Source organism: Ziziphus jujuba, chromosome 1 (genome assembly GCF_031755915.1).
Source record: "Ziziphus jujuba cultivar Dongzao chromosome 1, ASM3175591v1".
Lineage (NCBI taxonomy): Eukaryota > Viridiplantae > Streptophyta > Magnoliopsida > Rosales > Rhamnaceae > Ziziphus > Ziziphus jujuba.
Genome location: NC_083379.1, coordinates 6,042,059 through 6,067,173, shown reverse-complemented (window position 1 = coordinate 6,067,173; position 25,115 = coordinate 6,042,059). Strand labels below are relative to the sequence as shown.

General features: G+C 32.8%; 4 protein-coding genes and 1 pseudogene across 4 annotated transcripts; all 5 read right to left on the bottom strand.

The window, feature by feature from the left end:
- Positions 1 to 144: 144 nt before the first annotated feature.
- On the bottom strand, positions 145 to 6,440 carry LOC107412714 (ABC transporter B family member 9). The gene is made up of 12 exons (XM_060816588.1): positions 5,876 to 6,440; positions 5,198 to 5,252; positions 4,917 to 5,092; positions 4,581 to 4,802; positions 4,253 to 4,491; positions 3,621 to 4,146; positions 3,252 to 3,525; positions 2,513 to 3,164; positions 2,179 to 2,407; positions 1,773 to 2,039; positions 1,413 to 1,676; positions 145 to 1,302 (listed from the first exon to the last, which is right to left on the bottom strand). The coding sequence occupies exons 1-12, from the start codon at positions 6,158 to 6,160 to the stop codon at positions 658 to 660; spliced, it is 3,834 nt and encodes a 1,277-aa protein (XP_060672571.1). The 5' UTR covers positions 6,161 to 6,440; the 3' UTR covers positions 145 to 657.
- Positions 6,441 to 9,087: 2,647 nt separating this feature from the next.
- LOC107413234 (protein SRG1) lies at positions 9,088 to 11,426 on the bottom strand. Its single transcript, XM_016021136.4, has 4 exons — positions 11,014 to 11,426; positions 10,608 to 10,855; positions 9,740 to 10,064; positions 9,088 to 9,649 (listed from the first exon to the last, which is right to left on the bottom strand). The coding sequence occupies exons 1-4, from the start codon at positions 11,392 to 11,394 to the stop codon at positions 9,365 to 9,367; spliced, it is 1,239 nt and encodes a 412-aa protein (XP_015876622.2). The 5' UTR covers positions 11,395 to 11,426; the 3' UTR covers positions 9,088 to 9,364.
- Positions 11,427 to 14,620: 3,194 nt separating this feature from the next.
- On the bottom strand, positions 14,621 to 17,064 carry LOC107412722 (oxoglutarate-dependent flavonoid 7-O-demethylase 1-like; annotated as a pseudogene).
- A 1,934-nt stretch (positions 17,065 to 18,998) lies between these two features.
- On the bottom strand, positions 18,999 to 20,852 carry LOC107412897 (xyloglucan endotransglucosylase protein 1). The gene is made up of 3 exons (XM_048473035.2): positions 20,191 to 20,852; positions 19,764 to 19,957; positions 18,999 to 19,660 (listed from the first exon to the last, which is right to left on the bottom strand). Exons 1-3 carry the CDS (start codon positions 20,506 to 20,508, stop codon positions 19,237 to 19,239), a joined length of 936 nt encoding a protein of 311 aa, XP_048328992.1. The 5' UTR covers positions 20,509 to 20,852; the 3' UTR covers positions 18,999 to 19,236.
- Positions 20,853 to 21,872: 1,020 nt separating this feature from the next.
- On the bottom strand, positions 21,873 to 24,720 carry LOC107412910 (protein SRG1). Its single transcript, XM_016020743.4, has 4 exons — positions 24,205 to 24,720; positions 22,905 to 23,152; positions 22,501 to 22,825; positions 21,873 to 22,238 (listed from the first exon to the last, which is right to left on the bottom strand). The coding sequence occupies exons 1-4, from the start codon at positions 24,460 to 24,462 to the stop codon at positions 21,972 to 21,974; spliced, it is 1,098 nt and encodes a 365-aa protein (XP_015876229.3). The 5' UTR covers positions 24,463 to 24,720; the 3' UTR covers positions 21,873 to 21,971.
- Between the last annotated feature and the right edge of the window lie 395 nt (positions 24,721 to 25,115).

Here is a 25,115-nt window from a genome sequence, read left to right as displayed (position 1 = left end):
GTATAGGTACATTATCATATTTAATAAATAAATTTGGACATTTCATCAGACTAACCTATGAATACGTATGGATATATCATTTGATCCAAACAATTACTCATTTATTTATTAATTATTTCAAAAGGAAAAGAATGACAAAAAAAAAAAAAAAAAAAAAAAACGAAATCCTATACTTCTTTACTAATGAACAAAAAGAGAAAAAGTGAACTTAAGGCAACAATGGACAAATCACCATAATATTCCAATTAGGATTAGGACAAAGCTCAACTCTCAAATTTTACACTTGTCCTCTCTGTCGTGTTGCCCATAGTTGATTTTCTCTTCTACTGGGAGATTGAATACTCCTTCAACTCCTGATTCCACTTTCTTCACCAGCCAAGGACTAATTCCATGATTTATCAACTCAGCCGCACACACGACATCATCATCATCTATTAATTAATTAATTAATTGAAAAAGTACTTAATAAGGATTACAAATATAAATATGAACGGTAAATTATTGCTATAAAATAATTTACATAAAGAATGTACAAAACTTTAAAATTTAACAATTTTAAGAAGCTTACCCTAAACTATTGTCTTTCTTTGGTAGTTTTGTTGAGACTTAATGTCTTGAGAAGCTAAAATTTATGCCATTGTTATCATTTTTCTATTTTCATGTTGAACTCATATGGAGTGCCACCAGAGATGCATAAGCACCGTCAGGGATTGTCATCAGGTTATCATGTGTTCCTTTCTCAGCGATCACACCATTCTTGAACACTGCAATTATATCAGCCCCTTTGATTGTGCTAAGGCGATGAGCAACAACAACAGTTGTTCTATTCACCATAACTCTATCTAATGCATCTTGTACAACTCTCTCTGATTCTGCATCAAGTGCACTTGTAGCTTCATCAAGCAAAAGGATTTTCGGGTTCTTTAGTATTGCCCTCGCAATGGCTATTCTCTGCTTTTGTCCTCCTGATAATTGCATTCCTCTTTCACCTACTGAGGTGTCATAACCATTAGGCAAGGAAGATATGAAGTTGTGTGCGTTTGCTGATTTTGTTGCTGCAATGATCTCTTCCTCAGTAACTTCTCCTTGTTTGCCATAAGCTATGTTGGAACGGATGGTTTCGTTGAAGAGAATTGGCTCTTGACTCACTAATCCCATTTGTTGTCTCAACCAGCTTAATCTAAACTTTTGGGTTTCAATTCCATCTAATGTTATACGGCCTGAATCGGGGTCATAAAATCTTTCTATTAAACTGATTGTTGTTGATTTCCCACTGCCACTCTCTCCAACCAAAGCAACAGTCTACAAAACAAAACTTTGCCATTAAGGTGATGAAATACCATTGATAAAAACATTACTTTGACACAGACGAATAACAAAAAAAGACAAAATAATAGGGTGGTGGTGTATACCTTTCCAGTGGGGATACTCAAACACAAGTCTTTGAAAATCTGAATATCAGGGCGCGTGGGATATTTAAAGCTCACATGTTCAAACTCAATATTTCCTGCTATAGATGATAGTGTTGTGCCCTCATTGCTGCTTGAATCAATTTTGGTCTTTCTATCTAGAATTCCAAATATTGAAACTGCTGAATCTTTTGCTTTGTTGGTGTCAGTAGCCAGGGCACTACTTTGGGAAACCCCCATTGCTGAGATTGTTAAAGCAAAGAAAACCTGCAATGGAATTCATTTCTTAGAATTATAACCGAAGAAACTTCAATGAAGGGATTAAAGATTAGAGATAACTAAACAAACAACTCAATGTTTTACCTTGAAAACTTCTCCAAATGTGGCTTTGCCATGTTTCTCAAGAACAGCTCCAATATAGAAAAGAAATGCATTTATGCAGTACAGTGAAAAGAAAGAGAGTCCAAAACCTACACCACTTACTACTCCTGTCCTTACTCCATGTGCCATGGGAGCTTCACATTTCTTCTGGTACATTTCCATCACTTTGCTTTCAGAACAAAATGATGCAACAGTTCTAATGCTGCCAACCGCATCATTTGCTACTTGACTAGCTTCTTCATACATAACCTACAAAATTTCAAACAATTATAATATTATCCAATATGGAAGAAATGCTTCCATTTGAGGCTATATTAGGGATTTGGAATCTAGTGAAGGAAGAGGAACATTTTTTTTTAAAGGATTAAAAACTGGGCTAAGAATTTACCTTGGCATCAGCACTGAACCCTTTTAGAAATTTTGTCTGTGTGTATCCCTGCATAATCAAGATGGGTGACACAAGTAGAACTACAAGTGCTAATATCCAGTTAGCTGTGAATGCTATGATTAATGCTGCAACGACAGTTGCTATATTCTGGACCAACAAGGCCAAGGCATCACCAACAAGACTCCTCACCATTGATGCATCCGAAGATAACCTTGCACCAATTGCACCACTGTGTACAAATGTAAACGATTTCATGTCATTTGATGAACCATTTAAAGGATTTTAATTTTTTTTTATTTCCTCAATGAAATTCAAAATCTCAAAAAATAGGTACCTGGAATTTGCAGGATCATCAAACCAACAGATTTCTTGGTGCACAACCTTCTCAAAAGTCAAGGAACGAATTCGTTGTATCAATCTTGCACCTGCAACTCCAAAGAAGAAACTCTGCACTGGAGCAACCACAAGACCGATGAAACCCATGCCCAAAAACAGGAGTGACCAAAACTTGGAATCTTTCCTTAGCTGATGTGGAGGTTTGAAATACATTTCAATGGAACTTGAAAGTAGAAGGCCAAATACAGGGAGAACTACACCTTGTATTCCTGCAGCAATAGTTCCAACAAGCAAGGCTGGAGCCTCAGGCTTGTTTAGGTAGGCTAACCTTTTGAGTGGAACAGTTTGTTTCTTTTTAGGATCTATCTCATTTTTTGTGCTATTCTCTTCGTGTCCTTCAGATTCAGGAAAATGAATCGGGCTAGAAAAACCAAAATTAAGAGCATAAGAGTGACTAGGGGATGAAGCTATGCTCGTAGAACTCCGCATAGAGCTCCCTGACCTTACCACGCTCTTATCCATCTCGAAACTCATAGTTTTGAAATCAGAATTAGAGGCTTGGGCACCTTCTGTTTCATGTGCTCCTTCTTGTAGGTGAACTAGTTGGGAGTAAGCTCCTTCTGAATCTTTGATCAACTCATCATGAGTTCCTGAAAAATCATTTTGTTTTTGGAAATGTTAATCTTCATAAATTTTTGTTTGGATATTTGAAACTAATAAAGAGGTTTTAGAGTTACCTTTCTCCACAAGTTTCCCTTGATGCACCACAGCTATAATGTCAGCATTCCTAATTGTTGTCAAACGATGAGCAACAACTATGGTTGTTCGATTTTCCATAACTCTTTCCAGTGCATCTTGGACAATGCGTTCAGACTCAGCATCCAAAGCACTAGTTGCTTCATCAAGAAGGAGGATTCTTGGGTTCTTTAAAATGGCCCTTGCAATTGCAATTCTTTGCTTTTGTCCACCAGATAGTTGTGTACCATGTTCACCAGCCAATGTCTCCAATCCCTGTAATTAACCAGAATCCATCTTGGTTATCAACATAAAGGTAAAACCCTGAATTTGGGGCTGTTATTAACCTGAATCAAGGAAGTGGGATTTACCATGGGAAGCTTGTCAATAAATTTGGCTGCATTAGCAAGCTCAATTGCTGTTCGTATCTCCTTGTCAGTTGCATTTTCCTTTCCATATGCGATATTTTCTTTTATAGTAGTTGCAAATAGAATTGGTTCTTGACTAACCAACCCAATCTTTTCCCTTATCCATTTAAGCTGAAACTTTCTCATATCAACACCATCTATAAGAACTTCACCGGAATCTGGGTCATAGAATCTTTCTAGTAGGCTGATTACGGTTGATTTGCCACTGCCACTTTGGCCAACTAAAGCAGCAGTTTTACCACTCGGAACATGCAATGAGAAACCAGCAAAGATTTGCACATCTGGCCTTGCAGGGTATCTGAAGTATATATCCTTAAGTTCAATGTCACCTTTAATGTCTTCCAGGACAATCCCTCCAGTTTCATAAGCATCGATTTTCGGCTTTCGTTTGATTGTCTCGAACATTTTATAAGCAGCAGCCTGCCCCGAAGAAAAAGCATTCAAAGATGGAGATGTCTGGCCTAACGACCTAATCCAGAAGAACAAAGAAACCAAAAATCATGTATAAAAATGATGAATCTATATCAATATGTACAGTACTGATATATACAATGCATAAACATGGATAAACTTACATTCCTCCCGTCATGATAGCAAAAATTACATTAATGACAGTTCCTCCATTGTAACCTTTCTCAATAATCAATTTGGATCCATACCAAACCGCAAGTGCATGAGTTCCAAACACAATTACAAGAACCGAACCCATTCCCAATCCTGACACCAGCCCTTGTTTAGTCGAAACTTTGTAGGCAACCTCAAGCTTCTCGTTGTACTTGTCAATAGCTTGCTTCTCCCCAGTGAAGGATGCCACCTTTGCATATATACATTTCGAAACAGAGGGTTAGGAGATAAAAGGGATGTAAAGACAAATAATATCATATACCAATAACGCCGTCTTACTGTTCTAATGGATCCCACTGTTTGTTCCACTACATTGCCTGCATCTGCATAAGCAAGTTGTCCACGGCTTGCCATTTTCGCTATCCTGGTTGCCATCATTCCACCAGCAAGAGCAATGCAGGGGATACATGAAAGCAAAACTAGAGCAAGAAGCCAGCCTTTGATGAATGCGATGATGAATCCGCCGAAGAAAGTCGTAATCTGCTGTATGAACTTCCCCACCTGTAATGAATTGTTGAAAAGAACGTATCAAAGATGGAAAATAGAAAATGCTGGAGGAAAGAAAAAGAAATAGATAGAGCGAGCTAGCTAGAGAACAAGTAGTTTGATTATGACCTTCTCACCCATGGCCTCTTGAATGAGAATTGTATCACCGGACATTCTACCGATGACTTCACCAGTACTAGTTTCAGTGTCAAAGAAAGCAATGTCTTGTCTTAGTATTGTTTTCAAGTATAAACCTCGAATGCGTGTGGCTTGTCTTTCTCCGCTCACCATCCAACATGAAACCTCTAATATGTATTGTAACAATTAATTAATTAATAAAAACACCAAGTTACTATTGCATATATGTAGAGGAGACAAGTTAAAAAGGTTATTATATTATTTGAACTTACGAAGAAATGAAGCAATGCCCGAGCCAACTGCCAACATTACAAAATCTAAAGAAACCTGAGAATCGCAAAAGTACAAGCCATCATCAGATTAATTAATTAACACTGCTGTAAACATACATTGTAAAACTAATGCTAAAAATATGATCAAGGGTCCCACATTTGCCTTGTTGCATTTGATGATTAGTGCCAGCTCAACCGTGATTATAATTTTCATGAGTTGGGTTGGAAGAGCGTGCATTTCATAGTTATTTCCATATATGTGAGTTGTGCCGCATAGCAAAGATTCTTTTCAAGTTTTAAAAAAGTCGATCATCATCGAATGCATAAATAGTAAACAGAAACTGCCAAAGGAAATTGCAGCTCGATTCGATTCTGATTTCTTGCATTTTCTCCGGAAACGAAATACAAAAAACTAAAGAGCTTAATGTGCATTCCAATCTCCCCCCAATAATTAATATATATATATATATATATATATATATATTTTTTTTTTTTGTTTTTTCAATGCTATTAATTCCTTAAACATCGAACAAATCGCAAACGAACATATATGCATTCCACATTCTCAATTCCAAATAAATTGATTAAAAACTAACTATGCATTAACACAAACACATTAAACACACACTCACAAAAATAAAATAAATCACAAATAAAAGAAAAGAAAAGAATGTGTACCTTAGAAACCTGGTGAACGACTTGAGAAGGATCGGAAGAACCGAAGGTGTTGATAAGCTTTCCGAAGATGAGAGTCATTATGGGCTGAGTCATGCCGTTTGCCATAGCACTTACAGTACCGACTAACATCAACAACATATCAAGCCGATCAGCGAACGTGAACAGCTTATAAAATGGAACCTTCTGGTCCTCCACTTTAATCGCACGTGCCTTACGACTCGTCGACGTCGAAGGAGACGACGACGACGACGACGACGACACCTTCCCACCTCCTCCTCCTTCCATGATGGCTTATTAATTTGCTTCTGTAATCCCTCCCTCTATATTTTTAACAATTTCTATATAATAATAATAATAATACTAATATATATGGAAAAAACAAAAAAAAAAAAGAAAAGAAAAGAAAAATCGCAACGATCAGAGAGAGAGAAAAGAACAAACAAAACAAGAATTTGTTTGGCCGGCTACGCTACATACATATGATTATGATTATGGTTATGGTTATGGTTATGGCAATGCACGAGGATTAATTCTAGCGTGCTGTGGACGTAAACAGAGAACAGAGAACAGAGAGAAAGAGAGAGAGAGAAAGTGAATCTTGTAAATAAATAATTAATATTTATTGTGTAATTGTTGTGCTCTTTTCAGAGACTAAAAATAGCACAAGCAGAGACTTCGAGGTGTCGCTTTGAGTGATGGGTGAATATATATATACAGCATTTTTTTTTCTTTTTCACTTTTGTTGAAGTCCCATGGGGGACTCAAAACAATTTGGTTAGGAGTCTCTAACTTTTTAGGTGGGCAAGTTACCATGTCAGATATATTTCTTAATGGATCCATTAAGAAAAATCTATTATTATTTATTGTTTTTGATATATCTCTTTTTGTTTCTGATTCTGATCATGTACCATTTAATATTTTTCTCATATTATATGCTAATCTTCTAGAAAAAAAAAATCCGAAAATATATGGACCGTTTTCCCCCCCAAAAAAAAAAAAAAAACATTTTAAAGAAAAGAATCCACAAAAAAAAAAAAAGTTGTCTTGAAAAAATTAAAAACTAACTACCGTAGAAGAAGTACAGTAAAAGCGAATCTATCTCATGGTTGAGTGCAATCTGATTGGAGATTATGATGACCTGGCACTCTGTGGGTCCATTTTTTTATTATGATTTAAGTGACGGGTTCCTTCTTCTTTTTATTTTTATTTTTATTTATTTATATTTTTGGTATTTTGGAAATACTGTTAGATTTTTTTTCCATTAATTAATTCCTTTGTTAAGAAAATGATAATTAGATCCTATAAAAATGCAAGACACATGAAACATTTGAAGTGTACACGAATAGTTGGATTTGTTCATATCCTTCTAGAAGATGAATTTCTAAAATATTCCAAAAAAATAAAAAATAAAAAAAACTTACGATATACATTAGTTTGTTTTGTATTGCTTTAAGAAAAAAAAAAATGGTAGTTAGACTAAATAACAAAATAATTTAATTAGCCATGTCATTCTGTTCAAATTCAAATTGCATAGCTTTCAAACATAATCGAGCTGGAAATTATCATACAAATTAGCAAATAAATGCTGTCTTTTCCATCCTTTTAACATTTTTTTTTTTTTTTTGTTTTTGTTTTGGTAAGATCATTTTTTTAGCTTGGTCGACGAGATATCATTGGTATTAATTCTGATTGCATGAAAATTTTGACATATTATAACATTGGAGTATGTTAATTTGAATCATTTAAGAAAAAAGAATATTTTAAACGTTAAATCGTCTAAATCAATTCAACTTTTACTCCAAGAAATAGGGATGGAGAAAATCCAATTCAACCGGTTTAACCTGTCCAATCCAATCCATTTTTAACGGTTTGGATTGGATTTTTACATCAATTGGATTGGATTGGATTGGTTATGGATTGGAAATATAAATCCAATCCAATCTAATCCAAATAATATATTATATAACTAAAAATTTATATATTTTTTATTTTTTTCATTTTTATATATTAATTTTTAATTTTTTTTTGCATTTTTATGTATTGATTTTTAATATATATATATATATATATATATATATTTTCTTTTAGATCTCCATATCCTAAATCCTAAATCAAATTGTAAGTTGTAACCTTAAACTAAACATTTACCTTTGTTGCCGCTCACCACCAGTTCATCACCATCACCATAATATATATATTTTTTTTGCATCCCCATCATATATATATATATATATATACATATATTGTTCCAATTGTTATTTATATATATATAGATATATAAATGTTTAAATATAATTTATTGCCAATTTTATTGTTTTGATCTTTGTAGAGCTTACAGAATCAACTAAAATTAGTGAACCTGTCAACGTTGATTGACTTATGATTTATCAAAGTTTTAAAGTTAAAAAAAATAAAATTATGCATTGATTCTTGAGTGAATGAATTTTGACGAATGTATTATTTTATATTATTTATTCTAACAATTTTAATTTGATTTTACAGGAGTGAGATGATGATATTAATGTTTGCTATTTAATAAGTACATGATGTGTATTATTTGCTACATTTTCTTTTTTATTTTTCATTGTAGATTATGTTGTATTATTCTAATTGTATTTTATATTTGGATAATTATAATTTATTATTTATATTTTATATTTGAAATTTTTTTTATTTGTATTATATATTTATAAATTAGTAAGTTTTAAACCGATCAACCAATTCAAACCAAACCGATCATAAATGATTTGGTTTGGATTTAATGTTTCAATGGTTTGGTTTGGATTGTAAATTAGAAAAATCGATATGTATGGATTGGATTGTATTTCGGTCCAAAATCGAACCAACCCAATCCATACCCATCCCTACCAAGAAAGCAACAAAATCCTTTTTTCTTTCAACTACATACATATTGAACCCTTTTAAGAAAGTCTTTTTTATTGGCTTATACTTATCCATTGGTTTATTTATTCTTATTCATACAGTTTTTTTTTTTTTTTCTATTTCTATGGTGAGGATATTTTCCAAATCCATAACCGTATGAATAGGTGCAAACTGGTTTATAGCTAAATCAATCTTACTTCGCATGTTATATGAATAATTTTGGCCCAAACAATTTATCATTTATTAATATTATTTCAAAAGGAAATAATGACAAATAATAACAATAATAAATACCAAATCCATGTACTTCTTTACTGGACAATGGAAAATAAAATAAAATAAAGAAAGTGATAATTTAAGCAACAATTGACAATCATCCAAATATTTCAATTTGGAATAGGAACAAAGCTCAATTCTCAAATTTTACTAACAAGACATCAACCTATATAGAAACAGAGTATGCGTAGAAAACCAACTCGAAACTCATCATATGTATATATATATATATATATATATATATATATATATATATATAGGTCTTATAGATATATATATATGAGCCCTAGTGGCGAAAGAAAAGAAAAAAAAAAAAATTTATATGTAACGTCATATGGATGTATGACGTGTGTAAGGAATGACGTCATGGTCATGGATCCTCATGGCATCCACATACGATTTTCCAATGAGTTTGCGAGTAAAAAATCCTTTATAGTAATCAGCCACACCAATTCTTTTGAACAAAGCTGGTGTCTCTTTACTCACAAGGCTTGGTGCTGGACCCAATTCTCCATCCAATTTTGGGCTGTAAAATGTAGCTATCGACATCCTTTCCTCTTCCGAGTTAACAATTGCCCTATGCTCGATGCTTGGGTAAATTCCATTTGTTACAATCTGCCAAATTAGCTTATTCAAACTTAATTAATTTGTTCATATATAATAAAACAACTTCAATTCTAGCTTATTATATATCTTAATTATTACCTCTAAAACGTCCCCAATGTTGATAATAAAAGCACCGGGGAGGGGTTTGATAGGAACCCAATTCCCATCTTTTCTAATCTGAAGGCCTTCTTTTTCATTGACCTGGAGGAGGATGGTAAGGGCAGCAGCGTCGGAGTGAGGGTTGAGGCCAATCACGAGGTCCGGCTGTGGACATGGAGGGTAGTAATTCATCCTCATTGATTGCCATCCTTCTTCAAACAGTTCTCTCATATCCTTTGGATCCATCCTCAGAGCTTTTGCCATAAGCTCAAGGATTTTATGTGCAATATTTTCTAGCTCTACTGAGTAAGCTTCAAGGGTGTCTCTGCAATTAAGTAAACAGAGATGTCCAAATGTGATAAAAAACCATTAATTGGTGCCTTTTGCAAGTTGTCACTTTGAATCTCAGACATTAATGTACATATATACAAGAGTAACAAGACAAGACAAGACAAGAACCAAATACGATATATAGACCACCAGCATAACAATGATCATGTTAAAGGAATATATGAAGTATCTGTATGATATATATATATATATATATATATTGATGTTTTTGATATGGTAATAGATTTATGAAAATGGACTGTAAGGAACAATCATCTATAATGATTAAATTATAAAAATTATGCCAATTTAATAGCTACAAATACTATCCCTTACAATTCTTTTTCATAAATCCCGTACCATCATTTCTTTTTTGTATGTATAGATAATTATCTACTGCAACAAATATTTAATTTGCATATAGGCCATCTTTGTATTAATCTTGAATTCTTAACCAACAAGTTAGTGATTCAGTTGAACAAGCAGATATATAGGAAAGAGTGAGAAAATATGTAAAGATGGAGAGAGACGAAGAGACCTGAAGTGGAGGGGCAAATTGGGAAACAAATGGGGTTTCCTCATGCGAGTTGGAAGAGTGAGGATGTAGAACATGTCTGCCCAATCAAGCTTCTGTTCCTCGGACACCACAAACACTTGCCCCAAACCCTCAATCTCTCCATCTCGTTGCTCAAACTTGTTTTTCTCTTCCACTGGTAGATTAAAAAATCCTTCGACTCCGGATTTCACCTTCTCCACCAGACAAGGACTAACTCCATGATTTATCAACTGCATATATATACATCATCATCATCTTATATTTAATTAATTAATTAAATTGCAAAATTAAGTACTGAATTAGGATTATAAATGCTATATAAACATACATACATACATACATACATACATACATATATATATATATATATATTTATATAAATGTATACCTGGAAGAAACCCCATTCTTTGCAAGCACAGTGAAGCCTGTCCAGCTCTGCTTCCATGAATTCATCAGAGTAGAGCAACTTATTCATGTCAATGATTGGGACTTCGGGTAAAGAAGTAGTAGTGGAATGTGCACTTATGATTGGAGGGTCTTGATCAGGGCGTATATATCGTGGTGGAACTGTTTTCGGTGCTTGTTTTGCTAGTTCCTGAACCGAAGGAACCCGAAGAGTGCTTCCTTCCAGCTTCACTTCAACTCTTGCCTCCATTTCTTGATCCATATCTTCTTCTCTCTTTCTCTGTTTTTCTTTTTCTTTTTTGTTTTGTTTTCTACTCTTTCTCTTCCCCCTTTTTTTTTTTTTTTTGGGTGTTTTTATGAGCATACAACAGAGCAAACCCACCAATAACTGAAAATGAAACCCTTATATATTTCTTTTGGGTAATAAAGGAAGTATATGGAGAACAAAGTTTAAATGGACCATACGGCTTATCTCATCTTTTTTTGAGTTTTTATGGATGAATGATATTATGCCACCTCATCTAAAAACATTAATAAAATGATAAAATAAATAAAATGAAAAAAAATAATTACTTTTTAATATGAAAAGAAAAGAGATTTTATTATAGATAGATCACAAACTATAGATAAATAACAAAAAATCCCGTCTCATATGGGTAGGGTAACATGTATATGGGTTCTGCAAACAAAACATAAAAATAAAAAAAAAATAAAAAAAAAGAGTGAAAATTAAAACATAAAAATAAAAAATAAAATAAAATAGGGTGTTGCATGTTATTAGTATTACTTAGCTTAAATTTGGTAATACCATAAATGTTAAATATGAATATCGAAATCGAACTTTGCCTCCATATTTGTCGTTTCCTTGCCTACCCATTTCATAGACTTTTCAGCAGAATGCATATATACATGTTTGAAATTACGGGTGGTAAGTCAATGTCACACTTGACCCTGAAGGGCCACATAGCAATATATAACTTGAGTTATGTGGCTGATCATGGGACTAATATGCAATGTTTTTCATAAAGGTGACCACATACAAACAATTAATAAACTTTAACCATATCCCACTTTGAATTTAATTGGCCATGTATGAAACCCACGTCTAACTTGTGGCCCACTTGCCTCGAAAGTCGTATACGTCAACATATATAGATATATATTCTCAATCATATATATATATATTTTGATAATTAGATCCTCTAAAAATGCCAACACATGAAATATTTGAAGCGTACACCAGTAGTAGGAATGTCAACGTCAACCGACAAGACGGATCGGTTTTTAAAATTCCATTCCCAGTCTGTGAGGAATTTTCATCTTATTTTCGTGATTTTTTTTAATTGTTTAAAAATGGAACGGGAATGGAGATTCCCAATCACGATGCGGGGTTATAATTTTTTTTGATAAATTTATATATTAAAAAAAAAAGGACATGACACCACCCTTCACAAAGATTAAAAGGAAAAAAAAAAGCAGCTTATACAATCAGTTAGATCAACTTTAAGATCTCAAACATGATTGGTTCTTCACTAAGAGCAGTTTTTTTTTTTTTTTTTTTTTTTTCCCGAAAATGCTCTTCATTTCAGGGTCATATTCAATTTGCATTGAAAAATAAAAAGTTAAAGCCCAAAAAGCAATTAGAATTACTTTCTGTCTCCCCACAAAGGCACGTTTTCTCTTCCAAAATGAGTAGAAAATTTGCCTTCAAAGAGAGTGCTTGTACAATTTCTTTGGTAAAGATAATAAAATGTGGTGAAATTAAACAAGAAAGAAAGAGAAAAATTGGAACATATATTCATCAATGTCTAATATATATTCTGATCTTTCAAATAGGACAAAGACCAAGAAAAAAATAATAGAAGAAATACAGAATAGTGAAATGCACAATTTCACTATTATTTTGGAAAACTTTCAAATTTTTCAATGTACCCATAATAATAAATAAAAAAATGTTACATGCATTTCATGAGTATGGGAGTCTGCTGTCTGCACAAGGAAATGGAAAAGGGGAATGGACGTAACACTTTTGCCTGGAAGTGTGAAAATATTAGAAAAAAATAAATAAATAAATATATACAGGTAGGGGTGTTTAATCCCCGATCCCAGCCACATCTAGATTTGGACCTAAAGAGTTTAGCCGGAACATATCCCATAATCCTTTTTTTTTTTGAAGAAATAGGACGATGCACCATAGTTTTTTGGATGAACGGGATAAATTGACATTCCTAACAAATAGTTGGATTTGTTCATATCCTTCTAGAAGATGAATTTCTAAAATATTCCCAAAAAAAAAAAAAATTACCATATATATATTAGTTAGTTTTGTATTGTTTTAAGGCAGAAAAAAAGGTAATTAGACTAACTCCAAAATAATTTAATTAGCCATGTCATTTTGTTCAAATTCAAATTGCATAGATTTCATAAACAATCGAGCTGGAAATTATCATACAAATTTGAAAATAAATTGTGTCTTTTCCATCCTTTTAACATTTTTTACCCCTTTTTTTTGGTAAGATCATTTTTGTAGGTTGGTCGACGAGATATCCTTGGTACTATAACATTTAATTCCGATTGCGTGAAAATTTCACCATATTATAAACATTTGAGTATATGTTTATTTGAATCATTTAAGAAAAAGAATATTTCAGATGGTAATCTCCTAAATCAATTCAATTTTTACAAGAAAGCAACAAAATCCTTTTCTTTTCTTTTTTTGTTTTTTTGATATTGGATGGGGGAATTCCAACTACATGTATATTGAACCCTTTTAAGAAAGTTTTGTCATTGGCTTTTACTTATCCATTGGTTTATTTATTCTCATTCATGCAGGGTGTTTTTTTTTTTTTTTTAAATTTATTTATTTATTTATGGTGAGGAGATTTCCCGAATTCATAATTTCATGAATGGGTGTAAAATGGCTTACTGTTAAATTAACCTTACTTCACATGTTATATGAATAATTTTGGCCCAAACAATTTATCATCTAGTAATATTATTTGAAAAGGAAATATTAATGACAATAAATAATAATAATAATAGCAAATCACTGTATTCTTTACTGGACATTGAAAAAAAAAAAAAGAAGAAGAAGAAGAAGAAGAAGAAAAAGTAATAATTTAAGCAACAATTGCCAATTACCTAAATATTTCAATTAGGATTTCAAATTTTACTAAGAATACAATACATCTACATATATAGAAACAGAGTATGCGTAGAAAATCAACCCGAAACTCATCATTATAATATTGTTCACATCCATATATGGGTCTTATATGTATATATATATATATATATATATATATATAAGCCTTAGCAGTGAAAAGAAAGAAAAGTTTTTATATGTAACGTCATATGGATGTGTGTTAGGAATGACGTCATGGTCCTGGATCCTCATGGCATCCACATATGATTTTCCAATGAGTTCGTGGGAAAATAATCCTTTATAGTAATCCGCCACGCCATTTCTTTTGAACAAAGCTGGTGTTTCTTTACTCACAAGGCTTGGTGCTGGACCCAATTCTCCATCCAATTTTGCGCTGTAAAATGTAGCTATCGACATTCTTTCCTTTTCCGACTTAACAATTGTCCTATGCTCGATGCTTCGGTAAATTCCATTTGATAATTACAATCTGCCAAATAGCTTATTCAAACTTAATTAATTTGTTCATACATTATAAAACAACTTCAATTCTAGCTTATTATATATCTTAATTATTACCTCTAAAACGTCTCCAATGTTGATAATAAAAGCACCGGGGATGGGTTTTATAGGAACTAATTCCCATCTTTTCTAATCCAAAGGCCTTCTTTTTCATTGACATGGACGAGGATGGTAAGGACAACAGCATCGGAATGAGGGTTGAGGCCAATCACGAGGTCCGGCTGTGGACATGGAGGGTATTAATTCATACTCATTGATAGCCATCCTTCTTCAAACAGTTCTCTCATATCCTTTGGATCCATCCTCAGAGCTTTTGCCATAAGCACAAAGATTTTATGTGCAATATTTTCTAGCTCTAATGTGTAAGCTTCAAGGGTGTCTCTGCAATCAAGTAAACAGAGATGTAAAAATGTGATAAAAAATCATAAATGGTGCCTTTTGCAAGTAGTCACTTTGAATCTCGGACATTAATATACCATATATATATATATATATATATAACAACGTTTCTACATACCAAATTTATGAAATAGCAAGGTAGAAGTAAGTGTCCGGTAAATAAAATAAAAACCAAATACAATATATAGACCACAAGCATAACAAGATCATGTTAAAGGAATATAAGAAAGAATTTGTATAATATATGTCTATATATATAATTTTGATATAATAAGAAATTTATAAAGATGAATTATGAATTACAATTATTCATAGTAGTTAAATTATAAAAATCATACACATTTAATGGTTGTGAATGTTGTCTCTCACAATTCTTCTTCTTAAATTCCTTACCATCATTATTTCTTTTTTGTAGTAATCTACTGCAACGAATATTAAATTTGCATATAGGCCATCTTTGTATTAATCTTGATTTCTTAACCAACAAGGTAGTAATTCGGTTGAACAAGCAGATATATAGGAAAGAGAGAGAAAATATGTATAGAGGGAGAGAGACAGAGAGACCTGAAGGGGATGGGCAAATTGGGAAACAAATGGGGTTTCCTCATGCGAGTTGGAAGAGTGAGGATGTAGAACATGTCTGCCCAATCAAGCTTCTGTTCGTCGGACACCACAAACGCTTGCCCCAAACCCTCAATCTCCCCTTCTCGTTGCTCAAACTTGTTTTTCTCTTCCACTGGTAGATTAAAAAATCCTTCAACTCCTAATTTCACCTTCTCCACCAGCCAAGGACTCACCCATGATTTATCAACTGCGTATATATATATATATATATACACATTATCATCTTATATTTAATTAATTAAATTGCAAGATTAAGTACTTAATTAGGAGTATAGATAATATATAAACATACATATGTATACCTGGAAGAAACGCCATTCTTTGCAAGCAAAGTGAAGCTTGTCCAGCTCTGGTTCCATGAATTCTTCAGGGTAGAGCAACTTATTCATGTCAATGACTGGGACTTGGGGTAAAGAAATAGTAGTGGAATGGGCACTTATGATTGGAGGGTCTTGATCAGGGCGTATATATCGTGGTGGAACTGTTTTCGGTGCTTGTTTTGCTGGTTCCTTAACCGAAGGAACCCGAAGAGATCTTCCTTCCAGCTTTGCTTCAACTCTTGCCTCCATTTGATGATCCATATTATCTTCTCTCTTTCTCCGTTTTTCATTTTCGTTTCTGTTTTGTTTTTTACTCTTTTACATGTTTTTATGAGTATACAAAACAAACCCACCAATAATTGAAAAGGGAAGACTTTATACAGATAATAAAAGAAATCATTATATTATGTAATATAGAGAAACAAAAATTTAATGGACAATACTGCTTATCTTATCTTCTTTTTTTAAATTTTGATCCATGTTGATCAATGCTATTATGCTATGTCATCTAAAACAATAATAAAGAGACAAAATAAATAAAAATAAAATGAATAATTATTTTTTAAGATGAAAAGAGAAGATATTTTTATTATCGATGGATCACAAACTAAAGAATAAAATAATGAAAAATCCCAACCACATGGATAGGGGAAATAATATATAGGTTATGCAGAAAAAAAAAAGTGAAAATTAAAACATAAAAATAAAAAATAAAATAAAATAGGGTGTTGCATGGTATTAGTATTGTTTAGCTTAAATTTAGTAATTCCGTAAATGTTATGTATAAATATTGAAATCGAACTTTGCCTCCATATTTGTCGGTTCCTCACCTACGCATGTTATAAACTTTTTAGAATGCATATATATGTGTTTGAGCTATAATATTAATTTTCTAAATTAGTATTAATTTATTAAAATATTTTAATGGAAGATTAATTAATGGGAGATGATAAAGACATGTACCTTGCATAAGTATAAATTAAAATTTTAAAGTTGGATGTGGCAAAAAAATCCTACATTAGAAGCTTGTGAAATATTTGAGCCAACTTTTTTATATAAATTGAAATTCCATTAGCTTTGAAACGAGATTTTTACAAACAATTTGAAAACTCTAAATTATTTAATTTATTTTTATTTAAATTTATTTAAATTAGTTAATTATTTTTAATTAAAATTTTATTTTTAAAATCTTTTAATCATCAAAGTAATTGCATAATTATTGAGCTTAGATTATTTTTGTTGAGTAGTTTAATTCAATTGGCCACTTTTTTTTGGCGCACATTTTTTTTTTTTTTGAGGCAATTGAGCAATTATTTAACAAGGTCACGTGATGTGTATATTATCCTTTGTATGTATCGGTTGTTGTAAATATCGTGTAGTTATTATTATCTCTTGTACATACAAGTTAGCTATTAGAATCTATCTGTTCACTCTCCTGTATAGCCTTCTGTATATAACTGTTCACGTGTTTAATGAATGAATAACTTTTACTGCTGCTAATATCTCATATGCTTTCAGAGCCATTTTTTGACTCAAACGAGTTCTCTTCTTCCTCATCATCATAATGTCAACACCCACCTCAACACAGCTTAGTCAATCCTCTTGCTTTGTTCTCCAATAATTAATATAATTGTTTAAGTAGTATTATTTGAATAGTTTGATTTAATTGGTATATATATATATATATATATATATATATATATATTTTTTTTTTAATTGTTACAAATTTAAAATGTCTTTTTTTTTTTAACTATTACAGATTCGAAGAAATGACACTTCTACATATTTAAAAGACGATAAATTATTAAAAAAATTTACAGCATATTCCAATAACATGTTTGCAATTAGGGGTTAGTCAACGTCACACTTGAACCTGAAGTGCCTGATAGCAATATATAACTTGAGTGATGTGGCTGATCATGAAACTAAATATGCAATATTTTTCATAAAGGTGACCACATACAAACAATTAATAACCTTTAACCATATCCCACTTTGAATTTAACTAGCCATGTATGAAACCCATGTCTAAATTGGCAGCCCACTTGCCTCAATAGTCGTATTCGTCACTATTTATAGATATATATTCTCAATCCGTTACACATATATATATATATATATATATATATGTATATATGTTTTGATGATCCAAATCTATGGTGCATATACTTTTGTCATCTTCTATATGGTCAGAAAACCCTTAATTATAAATATAAAGTCAAAAAACGTATACTTCTATTTTATGTAATATATGTATATGATATGTAGATTTTATGTAATTGAGCAAAACAAAAAAAGAAAAAAAGGGTTATAACAAAATGATATACTAACCTATCAAATGAGGAAATTGCAAGAATTTTCTCTTTAGAAACCCTTATCAAATACTTAAAAAGTCAATTCCTATTTACTTATACAATTGTATTGAAAAGTTACATTATTCTCAAAATAAATGCATTTTCAATAATTCTATCCAATAGAATATACATAGTAAAATATTCGAAAGCTTCAAAATATTGAAGCTTTGATGGCATAGTATTTATCATTAAAATAATAAATTTTTAAATTTTTTTTTTCTAATAAATCATATTTAGAATTTTAAATTAAATGAATTGGTTTACTAGAAGAAGAGGAATGAGAGAGAAAAATTTGTAAATTGGCGAGGAAAGAAGGAAAAAAAAAAAAAAGTAATTTATAATTCACACTGTTAGACCTTTCATAAATAGAAGGTCTGTTAAATAATTTTTAATTTTTTTATTATCATCTTATTTTAATAGATTTCTTGCAATGTATTAATGGAAAAGTTTTTTTAAAAACTTATTTGTCAAAATTATTATTAATTAATAGTATTCGATAAATAATATATTTAAAATATTATATCTATATTAAATACGTTACTAATTTTCTTTATGTTGAAATCCAGATCCACAAACACTTTTATAAAGTTGTTAGCAAAAAAAAAAAAAAAAAAAAAACATTTTTATAGAGTATTTCGTTTTGACATGCCAGATGTTGGACAATCCGGGTTCCAAGTATCACAAAACGTCGCTTTGCCATGCTATACAACCAACCAAACAAAACACACAGACGACATCGCTCACACTTCTTAATTTTTAAATTTTCTTTTTCTTTTCACAAACACAATTCCATCTCGAACATCACATTATATAAATCCATACTTACAAAATGATCACCTCAGAAGTCAGAACCTCGAACGCCTGCATTCCTTGGGACGACCCTCCGGGAACCTCTTCAAATCAGCACAATAATTATAAATCATGAAATATTTCTGCACCCATCTCAGTCTTCTCCTGCTATTCGCATCCACACCCTGCGTTTGCCAACTCTGGTCCATCCTAACATCCGTGGAAACCGAAGCACAAGATGATGATGATGATGATGATGATGAACCTCTAGCCCTCACGCAAGTGTTTGCATTGAAGTTTCTGTAGTATGCCGTAAATGGAGCTTTGGACCAATCTGTTTTCACTAATCCACCTCTGGTTGCCCACGGATCTGCATTCCACAGGCTCGAGTAGAGCCTCATTGGCTGGTTCTTAGGAAACGGAACTCCTATTGCTTCCTCATTGTTGAACACTCTAATGGGTATGCTATCCACTAAGAATCTGTTCATGTGGAGACAAGGAACAAATTAACTCTTTATTAAAACGATTAGATACGGAAAAATATTTTTCAACAGAAAACTTTTTTTTTTTTTTAAATTAATACATGATTCGCTGGGAGTTCCAAACGATGGAATAGGTGTGGAAATTCTTGGTGGGGTCGAACCAAAGGTGGAATTGTTGCTCTCTTCCTCCATTTCCTTGTGTATACACATTGGTGTGTACTGTATAAGGGTCCCCACTGAGGTTCCCCAAGAACTCAAAATCAATTTCGTCATGATTTGGTCCTTCTGAAGATAACTGCATGCAAAATCCAATTTCAATATTCACTTCAAAATCTATACATATATATATATATATATATATATATATATATATAATTTTCTCTGGTACCGGTTTTAACTTACTCATGTCTATATTAGGCAATATATTCAATGAAAAAAAAGAGGTCAAACCACGTGTATTCACAAAGTAAAAATTTGCATATATCAGCACAATAAAAAGTCTACGTATGTAAGTAGTCAATGACTTACATAGTAAGCGGTGACGGTTCCGGCAGAGTTACCGGGAACAAGCTTGAGCTGCATGTCGATTCTACCAAAGAGATACTCTGCCTTGGACTGAAAACCAGAGCCCGAGGTTTGGTCAAGAGAGAGAGAGAGAAGTTTACCTCCATCGAGTATTTTGGCACGATTGTCACCCCACGTCAAGTTAAAATGCTCAAAGAAATTACCAGACGATGACACACTCGTTACCAAACAACCCACAACCACAAACACTAAAATTACAGTCTTTGCAACATCACCACTACAACTACTACTCTGTGATGAGGTGTAGGACGAACTTGCCATGTTTTTGTGCGTTACGTGTTGCTGATAAGTGTGAAGGAGAGAGTGAAACGTTTTGAGGCATTTATATGGGTGAAAAATTGGCTTTAATATAAAGTAATGTTGGGATTTGGGAGAGTAAAGAAAGAATGACGCGTGGAATGAAAACACACTCCAAACCCATTTCGCGACACAAATGTAAACAGAGAGGTTTGAGCTGGCAAGGGGGTGGAAATTATTTTGGTGATTTTTTATTTATCTTTTTTTTTTGGTTTTGGGAAGCGTGCGTATGGTTTGGGATCATATGGTTATTTGAGTAGCTTTGGCACCGCATTCGGTGGCTTTTTGTAACACTATCAAACAGGGGAGAGAGAGGGGTCGGCCTCCTTTACTTGTGGTTTTGTCTTTGCTTTTCTTTTAATTTTTTATGCTTGTTTGTTTCTTTCCTTGCACATGTAATATGCGGCATATAGGCCAAGAATTTGGAACTCTCTGGATTACCCCTGTTTCATACTGAAATTTTATGAACCCACAGTTGGTATTTGATATGTATGAGAATGAAGTTGATTACCAATTTATATGTGCCAAAAAAAGCTGTCTTATTAAATTGAATTTTGTCCGTTTAATGAAAGCAACTTGATTTTTATGAATATGCATTCGGTCTACTTTATCATTGAGACAAAAGAGAAATTGTTATGGTCTTGCAAAATTGTTCGTTCTCCCTGTCAGTAGATTTCTACAAGAACACTCTTCAATGAGTAATAATTTGAAAAATTTTGAATTGAATCTGACCAAAACAAGAGGGCCCCATTTACTTAATCTTTCGAGGTTGGAGTTTTTTTGCATCGGTTTTCATTGTCCAAGGAATAAAGGAGGTATAAGGGGGTATAAGGGGAGCCTAGCAGTGGGATTGTGATCATTAGCTTGTCCTGTTTTGTGATGATTTGAAATTCTATTATCTTTCAGTCTTTTCATTTTAACAGTATCAATGACCCATTTCTTTTCTTTATAATTTCATTTATCTCTGTAAAGATGCTTATTAAGAAGGCTAATATTGATCTATTCCCACTATTATAAATAATTAATAAGCCACATAAACAACTTGTATTTGTAGCATATTAGCTAGCAGGGCCCCTAAAGCAATATAACCGCATGGTTTTTGCTATGCTTTTCTTAAAGAGAAAGTTAATCTGCTATTCCTTTAGAAAGAAGCTATAACATATAACTTGAACATTAGGCAAAGGAATGTTGAGAGTACACGTGAGTCACATTATTTAATAAAAGAAATCGATATGTTGCTTTCCTTTTTCACCATTTTTATTATCCTCACGAGTTTAGGCAGTTTATGGAGCCCATTCAAAGCCAAACCACATTGTCTAGAAAGTAGGAAAACAAAGAAGGCAATGTATCCATTGAAAATGTTAGTAGAAGCAATTTCTTATTGTTTGATACCTCTGATCAAAATATTACTTTGGTAAAGATAATATTCAATTGGATTCTTCCTCCCCATTTTCTATTCTCATGAAATCAAGGTATGATTTGCCATTGAGTTTCCGAGCAAAGAAGTTCTTGAAGTAATTTTCGATAGGGACTCTACGGAAAATCGGTGGATTCTGAGGGCCAAGAATGCTATGCGCTGGACCTAGTTCAGAGTCTAGGTTGGAGCTATAGAATGTAGCAACAGATAGTCTGTCTTTTGATGAATTGACAGTTGCTCTATGCTCAATGCTCTTATAAACACCATTGCTCACTATCTGCAGGAGGGAAAGAAAAAAAAACGAATTACACATTAAAATGAATAGTTTAAATACTGCTACCAGAACAAATCAATTTTCAGTTTTTCAGGCTAAGATCAACCAGGAAATTCCTAGTTATATATGAATGGGAGGCCTGCTAATTCAGCATTTCAAGTTAAGTTTTTCAACACTCTTTTAAGTTTTTTCCCCTAAACCAAAGCTTTTGCTGATAAACTTGGTTTTGAATAGCAATGTTCTAATAAAGCATTATATGTAGTACCTCCATAATGTCTCCGATGTTGACAATGAAAGCATTAGGAATTGGTTTAACAGGAATCCATTTTCCATCCTTCTGGATTTGTAGTCCTTCAGTTTCATTAAGCTGAAAGAGGATTGTTAGAGCATCAGCATCCGAATGAGGAGTGAACCCAATAGCCATATCTGGCTGAGGACATGGAGGATAGTAGTTCATCCTCATTGATTGAACTCCATCACTAAACAAATCTCTCATTTCCTCGCTATCCATGTTCAAAGCTCTAGCCATGTGACCCAAGATCACTATGGCTAGCTTTTTCACTTCTGTACAGTAAACCTCTAAGGTGTCTCTGCAGCCAAAAAGTACTGAATTATTCGGTTATGCTTCAATATAAGAACCTTTACATTGTGAAAAGGAAAGAGATTAACCTGAGTTCTTGGGGGAGCTTTTCAAATAGTTCAGTCTTTCTTAGCTTGAGAGGAAGGGTTGTTATATAAAACATGTCAGACCAGTCTAACTTTTGTTCCTTTGATACCACAAAGAGCTGCCCAAAACCCTCATGGTTATCTGGCTGCTGCCAAAGCTTCTGTTTTTCCTCATAGGGAAGTTTGAAGAAATTTTCAATTTCTGTCCGGAATTTGTCCAGCAATGAGGCACTAACTCCATGATGTACAACCTGCTCAATGTAATTCTCATGGTTTAAAGAACGAAGATGCAGGAACAGAACCAGGGAGGCTAACATTGCAAACTAGTAAGACTAGAATCTCCATTATTTTTGAAAAAAAAAAAAAAAAAAAAAAAAACTTAAGTCTGTAGCTGGAAAATTAGGTAGATAATGCATTTCTCTATGTAGGAAAGACCAAAGCTTATTTACCAACGTATCAGAAGAGAATAAGAACAAATTGCCTAAACAAGCTTTCATTGAACCAAGTTTCTCACTAAGCATTTTTTGCTTCTCTACTTTCGTTCATCAAAGGAAGTCAAAAACAATGTGTATGGAGTGGTTTTGGGCGTATGGAGTGGTTTTGGTCTTCACTTAGGACTGTTGATGTTTGGTGAAGCATTGTAACCCGAAAGGTTGAAATGTGGAGCAAACAAGTCCAGTTTTGTTAAAAGACCGTTAGACTTTACCAAAAAAAGTAAAAAAAAAAATAAATAAATAAAAAGAAGGGAAAAAAAAAGACTGTTAGACTGGTTTTGTGCAAATCTAACCAGTGCAGTGTCATCAAAATGTTTTGTTAGGCTTCAGAGTTTAGACCAACCAATGAAACAGTATATTATTTGTTAAAACTAAATAAAATCCAGAATAAATCTAAACAATAAATAATAATAATAAAAAACTAAATTATCAGAAATAAAGTACTATTTTTGTTGCCACTATTTATTTCTTCTTCTTCTTTTTTTTTTTTTTTTATTAATTATATATATCCTCTTCGAAATTGGTACTTCAAAACCAAGATATACCTCAAAGACCAAAGTCTGGCCATTTTGTCTTATATGTCAGATTATCCACTCACGGATCTGATGAATTTTGTCCACTAAATATCTTTCCCCAAAAAAAAAAAGGACGAAAACGAAAGGAAAACTAAAGAACAATAAGCTGTAGCACCAGGCTTCTATCCTAATCCAAAACCAACCTCATTCTGGTATAACACCCTGTAGTGTTTTGCAAACTTATTCTGATAGCAAGTAAAATGGAACATAGTACATATATATATATATATATACCTGGAAGAATCCCCAGTCTGTGTAAGCAGAGTGCAGTTTGTGGAGTTCAGAATCCATGGAATCCTCAGTGTTCAATCTCTGAAGATCAATCACGGGGACTGACAGATATGACATGGCGGCTGATAGGATGTGTGGTTCCCAAAAGTGTTGTTGTGAGTATCTCGGTGGAATCTTGTCCAAGGGCTGTTTGGCTAGCTCTTGAACACTAGGGACAATCAGGGACTTCCCGAAATTAACTGCTTCTCTTTCTGCCTCCATGGCTTGACTTGCTTTCTCTCTCTCTCTCACTGAAACTCTGCTTCAGATGAGTTTGCCAACTTATTATTAATCCTGCTACAATATATTATCACCTTGGTTCTATCAAAAGACCATGGAGCCAAAAAATAAAAAACTAAAAAATAACCTTTTAAAATCAGTTTAAAAAGAAAAGGCAAAACAGTAATGATCTAGGAAATGAATTGGTGATTTATTTACCAATACTGTTTACTTAGTATTTTATCAAACCAAAAAAAAAAAAAAAACACTCTTTAATTAGTACCTTAAAATGTTTTTATGAAGAGATATATATATATATATATATATGTATATTTTCGTGATGGGTTATTGGTTTCACCTTGAACCACATGGGTTTTTGTGGGCCAAGTCACTGGGTTTAACCCATAAAATTTTGTTAAGGCCTCAGATTATTTAGACTATATTATGACCCAGTAGTAACACCCATTAGCGCATGTCAATCCTACCCGTTGCGAAATGTTCGTAGCTTCAGTCATCAAAAGTTGTGACCAGAAGCAAGTGGGCTGGGCCAGTTGATGGATAAATCCAACTCCTACCCATAAATTACATTTGGGATTGGGATTAGGATCCTAGTGCCGATGAATATCATAGAGAAACCGAATGACTTCCCGAACAAC

Excerpts from the sequence above, each read along its gene's own strand:
- LOC107412714 (XM_060816588.1), bottom strand. The coding sequence starts at position 6,160 with ATGGAAGGAGGAGGAGGTGGGAAGGTGTCGTCGTCGTCGTCGTCGTCG. Across the intron at positions 3,165-3,251 it reads AGGGAAACTTGTGGAGAAAG|GAACTCATGATGAGTTGATC; the intron begins GTAACTCTAAAA and ends ATGATTTTTCAG. Across the intron at positions 1,677-1,772 it reads CATTTGGAGAAGTTTTCAAG|GTTTTCTTTGCTTTAACAAT; the intron begins GTAAAACATTGA and ends ATTCCATTGCAG.
- LOC107413234 (XM_016021136.4), bottom strand. The coding sequence starts at position 11,394 with ATGCTCATAAAAACACCCAAAAAAAAAAAAAAAAGGGGGAAGAGAAAG. Across the intron at positions 10,856-11,013 it reads AAGAATGGGGTTTCTTCCAG|TTGATAAATCATGGAGTTAG; the intron begins GTATACATTTAT and ends ATATATATGCAG. Across the intron at positions 10,065-10,607 it reads AATTTGCCCCTCCACTTCAG|AGACACCCTTGAAGCTTACT; the intron begins GTCTCTTCGTCT and ends ACTTAATTGCAG.
- LOC107412897 (XM_048473035.2), bottom strand. The coding sequence starts at position 20,508 with ATGGCAAGTTCGTCCTACACCTCATCACAGAGTAGTAGTTGTAGTGGT. Across the intron at positions 19,958-20,190 it reads GAACCGTCACCGCTTACTAT|TTATCTTCAGAAGGACCAAA; the intron begins GTAAGTCATTGA and ends TTTTGCATGCAG. Across the intron at positions 19,661-19,763 it reads TGGAACTCCCAGCGAATCAT|ATTCTTAGTGGATAGCATAC; the intron begins GTATTAATTTAA and ends CCACATGAACAG.
- LOC107412910 (XM_016020743.4), bottom strand. The coding sequence starts at position 24,462 with ATGGAGGCAGAAAGAGAAGCAGTTAATTTCGGGAAGTCCCTGATTGTC. Across the intron at positions 22,826-22,904 it reads AAGCTCCCCCAAGAACTCAG|AGACACCTTAGAGGTTTACT; the intron begins GTTAATCTCTTT and ends TTTTGGCTGCAG. Across the intron at positions 22,239-22,500 it reads ACATCGGAGACATTATGGAG|ATAGTGAGCAATGGTGTTTA; the intron begins GTACTACATATA and ends TCCCTCCTGCAG.